The sequence below is a fragment of the Pistacia vera genome, unplaced genomic scaffold (genome assembly GCF_008641045.1).
Source record: "Pistacia vera cultivar Batoury unplaced genomic scaffold, PisVer_v2 Contig293, whole genome shotgun sequence".
Classification (NCBI taxonomy): domain Eukaryota; kingdom Viridiplantae; phylum Streptophyta; class Magnoliopsida; order Sapindales; family Anacardiaceae; genus Pistacia; species Pistacia vera.
The window spans coordinates 418027-426251 of record NW_022196105.1 but is presented as its reverse complement, the minus strand read 5'-3'; the positions used below and the strand labels follow the sequence as shown (position 1 = coordinate 426251).

The window sequence follows — 8225 nt, the reverse complement described above, 5'->3', positions numbered from 1 at the left end:
TCAAAGTTGTGGGTAGATGTTATAATCGAGTTATTCCTTTTGAATTCAATTGGTATTAAGTTTTGACTGAAAAACACATGAATCATAAATAAATTGAAATGGGTCTTGTATGTTTTTTTTTTTCTTTCTTTCTTTTAAGGAAGTAGGGATGAATGAAGAAAAAGAGGCAATCACTATCAGAGTATCAAGAAAAAATATGGGAGAATCCTTTCTTCCCCTGGCCTTTTGTTGGCTTTCTTTTGGAAGGAAAAGGAGAGGGAATAGGAAAGCTGGTAATTTTTGGAGGAATGTTACCATCTCTTGAACTACATTCATTTTCATCGCCGTGTAAAGACATTCTCAACTGACCCAATTTCTTCTGCCCACATGAGATTTCTGTAGGAAATTTGTGTTATAAATTTAAATTCTATCCATTAAAGTCAATATCATAAAAATTAAAATAGAAAGAGGGTATTTTTCTCTTCCCCACTTTTTTGTTTCTTTATTCTCTTTTGCAGTGTGTGGGGTGGCAGAGTTAAGAATTGTATAATTTTTTAAAGTTGGTGTAAAAATGCTACACTATCCTACACCTCCTGGCACTTTTGGGCACTACAAATTCACACCCCACCCTTCACTTGTCCCTCATGTTTCAATCTCCTCTTCCCTCCATCCTCCTCCCCTCCTCTCTATTTTCTCTCAACTCTCTTTTTATCACTATTCAAAAGCCTAAATCCTCTGTTTTTCCCCTGCCTCCATACATCCTTTATCTCGGAATTTTAGTGATCTTTTGTGTCTTTTTGTTACCATAAACCTTACCCTTATGGCAACAATTGTGTGCCAAGGTTTGCAGTCATGTCTAGAGTCTCCAGTACTTGAGCCAAGAACGCTAAGGCTCAGATTATGTTCACCAAAACCCCACCTCTCTCAACTCCATGAATTAACCTTTAAATCCTGTTTCATAGATTCCAACACCAAACAACTTGAAGAGAAATACCATTCTCAAGAAAATGGCCACACTATCTCTTCTACTGCTGATTCGGGATGCTGGAGCTCCATCCAAACTATCTCCAATGGCTCCCAATTAGGCAGCTCCAAAGAAAACACAACATATGTCCATCCTCAAGTTAAGCGTTCTATGTCTGCACTTAGTGAGAAGAGCTTGAAACTATGCACGGAAAGTTTAGGTAGTGAAACTGGCACTGAAATAATTGAAGACAACATTTTCTCATTGTCATCTTCTTCTTCATCATCAGGTGAGAATTATCCTAATTCTTCCACAAGGGAGCAGCAAGAACCGCTTCAACTTTCGGTTGCTAAGAAAGCAAGTTCTCGTAGTTTTCCACCTCCCTTGACAACAATAAGCGGACTAGAATCTCTTCAAGTCAGACCCCACCGCGAAGACGGACGGCTAATTATCAAAGCTACGAAGGCACCCCCTACACGCTCTCTGTTTCAAGCTGAAAGAAGCCATGGCCGCCTTCGACTATCATTATGTACACCATTTTATCATGACTCTGAAGAGTGCTACCAAGAAGAAGAGATCGGAAATGAGTACTTGGATGAAGTGGAAGATCATGAAGAGGTAGAAGAAAGGGAATTAGATCTTGAAAAACACGAAGATGAAGAAGAAAACGATGCCTACTTGGAAGAGGATATGAATGGGAGTAGTTTAGATGTTGGGGTTAAAATAGGAATGGAAAAGTTTCAAAGGGCTGGTAGGTGCAAAGAAGGCGAATCTGAGAACAACAAAGGATTGTTAAATTGGGAAAATTGGGAGTCTTTTTGGGTGGCTACATCCTAAAGCTTTAATTTGGATCTCTCTCTCTCTATAATAAAAATAGTTTGTCCTTTTCCCTTTTTGTCCTTTATTTCCTCTATAAATCTCTTGTTTCGAAAAACAAATATGCTTGTGGTGGTGGTAGGCAGTTATTATCGTTATTTGTTATTTGAAGATGCTTCCTTTTTCTCATCCTCTGCCTTTCTCTCACACACATTCTGCACACTTCCCTTCATCTATGGATTAGGTCTAGGCAAAAAACATTCATGGTTTCAAATGATGTAAGAACATTTGCTCAACGCTCTTAACAAGGTTTTTCAAAGAAATTTTGAAATAAAAAAAAGAATGTAGATGATATAATTAATCAATTTGACTTCCAAAAGAATATATGTATGTTTACACGTCAAACTAATAATAAGTTTTAAATATATGCAATATGGCATCTTAGAAAAAAGATATACATTTCCGCAACGTTTATTCATTCAGTCGAAGACGTCAACATCAACACATATAATATATATATTCTCAATAATTAACTGAATGAATGTACATCACAAAATATCTATATCTTAAACAGTTATAGTTCTCGTGAACGTATTTATTTATCCTATAATAAAAAATAAAAAAAATTAATGTAAGCAAATGTAAAAAGATAAAGATGAAATAATAACATGTCACCAAATTAACCAACCCCATAGATTGAATCCCTTAGAAGATGTAATAATTCTCAAAAGAGGGGGGGAGGGGGAGGATTGGTGGGCCTTATGCTTTTAGCTTTGGGTGATTAACGATCTTACAGCAAAGATACGCATCTCAGCCGTACAGTCTGACATAATCTACATTGAATGTAGCATGCCCCTGCCCCCCCCCCCCCGGCCCCCATTTGCCCACATTTCAACTTGGGAACCGCGTAAAAGAACACAGATGACAGAACAAATACAAAAGCTATTGGTGGAGAAGAGCTGTTTGTGTAAATTTCAAAGAGCAAGTTGGTGTGTGTATGTACGATTGTAACTGCGAAACCACAAGTGGGAGGTGGGTGAGGTAACTGTCAGGGTGAGATGCAGTTTCAACTTTCACCCTGCACCGAGCCCAGCCAAACTTGGCTGGCTAATGGTTAATTAAGTTCAGTGCTTCGGAGAAAATACGTGTGCTGTGCCAATGGGTGTGTAGCATTTGTTCATAGTGATCTGGCTCTTAAGACTGCATTTATGGAAGCTTTGATTGATTCTTTAAGTTGTTATGGAATTAGGGGATATATACGATCCCTGACATTATTTTTGTCGGTGTTAGCTAAAGCTTGATTTTGGCAAACAGTCAGTTGTGTAACTTTTTTGAAAATTTTCAAACCAAGAATGAATTAAAGACACAAAAGAGAGAGGTAACGTGGTATAAGACTATAAGTTGGAAGAAGACACCAAGTTTTTGAATAAGGACATTGTAAATTGTTTTTTTCTCTAAGGTCAACAGAGGGGTTCTTGTAAACTGTTAACTTAATTGAAGATTTTAGACTTTTTTTCACTTTCTCTCCAGCCAAACATCATAACAGTCACCTAAGTTCAATGAAAATCTATATTGAAGATCTCATAACCTTCAAATACTTTAGTTGTCAAGTAAATAAACATTGGGTTCAACATAGAAATTACAGAGAAGCCGAGAAATATTTAATCTTTGTGTTATTTCTACGCCGACACAATATATTTAGAGATAAATGAAATATGAAGCACGTGGTGGAATTATAAAGGAAAGGGAATCAACTAATAAAAAAAAAAAAAAGTATAATTACATAAAAACCTCCCTGGTTTGAAAAAGTTACAGATGAATGACACAGTACAGTAGAGGTCAAGATAGGTGATGAAAGATAGCATTTGTGAAAGAAATAATAAAAAGGCCATTACAGAGCTTTAACACCTCCATTAAGTAACTAAATTTAGCCATGAAAAAATGGGGATGACATACTTTGAGTTGTTCTGATCCATAGAGACTTATGGAACCAGTAATGTGATGACACGTGTAAAAAAAGATTAGGTAAAGAGGCCTAATATAACGTGGATATTTGCAGAAAGTTGTGTATATTCTTTTGTTATTGGCTTTATGGCTTCTTTAAGCACCAAGAAAAGGAACTCTCTATTCTTGGTAGCGAAGGTCTTTGATTTTTTATAATAAAAATTTATGTAGTAAACAGGAGTTCCATTATGTTGTGAACAAGTTTGGTAAGGCCAATTGTAATGCAACACCTTGTTCTAATCATGGACAACCTTTTTCAAACTTTTCTCTCTGATTTGGCGCTTCATTATTGTTTAATTAATTACTTAATTAGGTTGGTTTGATGAATGTTCTAACAGGAGTTCCATTAACTAGATAATTTGAAATATCAATTATAAATATCATGTTTGAATTAAATAATAAAATATGACGTTTCCTCTTCTAGTCGGATGACAAACCTTTTAGCCACTAGGGTTAGTCATACTTAGAGACTAAAGGGTTTTGTGTTCGAGTCATAAGAGAAGTATCTATCAGATTTGTGTAATTATCTTGGTCTATTAGGATTATAAAGTATTTCGTGGTCCTAAAGATTTGGTAGACTATAATGTAGGTGTGAATACTTCAAATATCTACCAAATAATAATAATAATAATAATAATAATAAAATATGGAAGTTTGTGTGGGAAGGCAAATTAAGGGAAAATGGAAATGTGGGTCTAAAAAGGGGGATGGCGTCACCAATAAAAGGAACCACCAAATGTGTAAAAAGCAAGGCATTATCATTCATATGAGACCCCACCACCACCATATCCGCTCAAAGTTAACACCAAACCACCTCCATGAGTTGGACATTTACGGCAAAAGTGACTCCTTTCTGGATATGGATATGGATAATACACCGTAGCCCTCACCTCTTCGTAAGCAAACTCAATACCAACATCGTATATATATAAATATATATAACATAAAAACTAATATAAAAATATTACCCCAATAAATGAATAATCTGTAGCAATATTATATCAGTTTAGATTTGTTATAAATTTAAGGTCATGTGTTCCACACAGAGATGGATCATCTAAGAATGTGTCCACAAAAGTTGAATATATATGCCTGGATTGAGTTAAGGAAAACACGTAAAAGAGCAAATACACAAACAAATTAATATTATAAGAACGTAGTGTATATAATGGCATTTTGAAAGAAATATTCCCATTCATGTTCATGGTGGTGTTGACAGTTAATCAAAAGGTTTTTTGTGGCTGCAAAATCTTAAGTATAGATAGTCACGATGTTTGCTGAGGTGGGTGATGGAGTTGATTTACAATCCACAGAATTAAAAATTGAAAAGCCTTCGAATTCAAACCAACAGCTTCATTCATTCTTTCATTATTAATGGCCATCTATGTCACCCCACTAGTTAACTCTACTCTCATTGTCTCTTTCGTTAATTGCAAATCCAATAACTGTATTTCAAAACTCTTGCATGCAGATGCAGCTGCAGCTTCAAAAATTTGTCGATCCATTCTAAGCTACTCATATACTTATCTATATTTGTGTGTGTATAAATAATATTACGTAGTTGAATGAAAATATAAGCTTGTGAAAAAGTAAAGAGTGTATGGACTCCCAAATTTGAGTCCCCACGATAGTGAAAAAGCAAACGAATGATCTAACATAATCTATTGAATTCGAGTCCTCATGATTGTTAATAAGGGTGGACACTAAAGTTTCCTAGTTGGTAAGTAGTTCTAGAATCTTAAGAGATTAGTTAAGACACATACAAAATGACTAGAACAACTCAGATCATTAAAAAAAAAAAAAAAAAAAAAAGAATAAAAGTGAGTATGAGCCATGCGTGAAACTTGGTTATCAATCAGGACCACTTGAGTCTCTTTGTTCTTATCCTTGTGAATTTTGATTCTCAGATTTTTAGTGGACTCCTGTTAAATTGTCTAAGGAAAGTTTTTTGGATGGCTTGTTTAATGTAATCTATGATGACTGTACACAATTGGGTATGTCTCGACTTGATTTGGTTATATTCCAATCGACTTGATTTTTCTATGGTTATATCCTTTTTTTTTTTTTTTAAAAAAAAATTATATATAGAAATTCCCTCTAAATCTGATCCATGAATAATTTTTGCAGACACTTAAATAAATATAGTGTGAGAGAGATGAATGGGAAATTTTTTTGTTTTGATCATCGGAGGTGTTCAGACTAATTTATGTGCATTAGAGACATCGATAAAATAGAAAAATTTTATACTTCAAAATTTATCTATTCTTTGTTTAATAATGAAAGTTTATGAATGATTAATGCTGTTTTTAAACTGTAATAGTAATAAAGTAAATTAAATTAAAAAAAAAAAAAAACATGTTGATTCTAGATTCTAGAATGAGGTTGATTTGTAAAATTACTTGACCTTAAAGAAAAGTGAATAAAATCTTAATCTGTTGGTGTCAAATCATATGTGATTTATTCATCTTTTTCGTGATGATTTATATCTGATATTATCAATCATATTGATCTCCCAGAATCCTGGTCTTTCACGTTATGAGGTTCTTTTCACAAACAAAATAAAAAGGCCCCGTCCAATCCACCCCCCCTCCCATCTTTTCATTAACCTTTGCTTCTTCTCTTCTTATCGATATTTCAATTTTACTTTTGCTTTTTCCAGCATAGTAGCTCCATAATTTTCTTTCACAACCTTAGGCGATAATTCCAAGTTTTTTGCTGATAAATTTTAAAATTTATAAAGAGAGTTTGTGAAATTTGATTGTAAGTATAATATTACTTTCTTTTTTTATATGTATCTCGTCGCAAACAAAATTAATCAATTTCAGGTTTGACTTCACCAACCAATTCGAGGGAACAAGCAGAATTTTCAAAGGATTTTTTGACATGAAAATATGGGAAACAGATTCCATCATCCTGCACAACAAGTAGGAAACATGAAGGACAAATTTAAGGGCGGCAAGGAAACGGCACTTATAAAAAAATTAAGCAACATTTTTTGTGCTTTTCTGTTCCTGGTCCTCCTAACACATGCACTAATCATTATTAATATCTTTCAAATTTATAGTCTAATAACGTGCTTCTTTTGACTTCTTTTAATCAATCAACGAATTGATGCTTTTTATATATATACATTGAAATTAACTTGTTTTTTGACTTCAAAATTAACACTGTTAGTATTAGCCCAAGGAATGAGATACGGGCTTGTTTTGTTAGTAAAATACCCTGATAAAAACGTGAAACAAATGCAAATTATATAAATATTTTAACTAAGTGGATCCCAACGCAAATCATTCATCACTTCCAAGACCAAACTAACCATCTTCGAAGAAATTATATGAAGGGCCCGTCCCAGTTGAAACTATATAATATTAATACATATAACCTTTTTTTAACCTGTCATAGTACTCCTAATCCTAACTAATAAAGTTTAATAAAAAGCATAAGAAGATATTGGATCATAACTGTCTTTGGGTGACCGAGTAATTCAATAGAGACTCTTTAGTGTATTATTCAAAAGGTTCTGAATTTAAATTTCTCTTCGATTGCTAATAGAGATAGCCACTGAAGCTTTCACACGACTGATAGTTTCAAGATCCAAAAGATTAGTTGAAATATGAATAAATTGACTCGGACACTCACGATCATCAGAAGAAAAAAAAAAGGATATCTGACCATACCCCTTAACTGAAAAAAGAACTACATTTATACAAATGAAATGCACATCTGTTTAGCTAGAATGTTGGGTGGTTAATTCACAAGTTGAAATATCCTGACAAATGCATGGCCTGCAAATTAACAACAGATTTTTCAATGTATATGATAAAAATATGTACATTTTTAGCTAAACCAATCAACTTCAGCTTTAGGAATTATTACTTATTAGTGTCTGGTCCCGAGTTGAGTAAGTAGGAAACCAATGCAACTGTTATTGTACAGATATCAGACCAATAACTTATTATGGTAACTAGGAAAATGAAATTTGAGAGAGGAAAGGGTGGTAACGGGACCAGCAAATTGGACAAAGTCTTTGAAAAGTATGTGGTGGTGACAACAACATCGTGGTTTATTCATCGACAATCAAGGTACAAGTCAAAAAAAAAAACCATAAAAGCTCAAAACAAGAATGTCCTTTACCAGTCAAGAGAAGTGATTGTCCTCCGCAGATCTCGCCAACATTTTGTTCTGTTAAGCATAGCTGTAACCATTGTTTTTTTTCTCAGATGAATATACCTTCAGATTCCTCCCCACAATAAAGTTTTACACATTCAGGTTATTCGTTAAAGTTAAAACCAAAGAAGGCTACAACATTCCAACTCACACTCGGGTAATTAAGGCTTTCAGAACACATTCAGAAAGTAAATATCTTTCTTTGTTTCAAAATCCTCAATAGCATACACCAACTTAGCTCCGAGAAAAAGGAAAAAGAAAAACATACTGATATGCGACCTATATGAATTTTGGA

At 34.0% G+C, this 8225-nt stretch overlaps 1 protein-coding gene across 1 annotated transcript; it reads left to right on the top strand.

The window, feature by feature from the left end:
- The first annotated feature begins 781 nt into the window (after positions 1-781).
- LOC116135074 (protein FANTASTIC FOUR 3-like) lies at positions 782-2011 on the top strand. Its single transcript, XM_031420772.1, has one exon. The coding sequence runs from the start codon at positions 800-802 to the stop codon at positions 1778-1780; it is 981 nt and encodes a 326-aa protein (XP_031276632.1). The 5' UTR covers positions 782-799; the 3' UTR covers positions 1781-2011.
- Positions 2012-8225: the final 6214 nt, after the last annotated feature.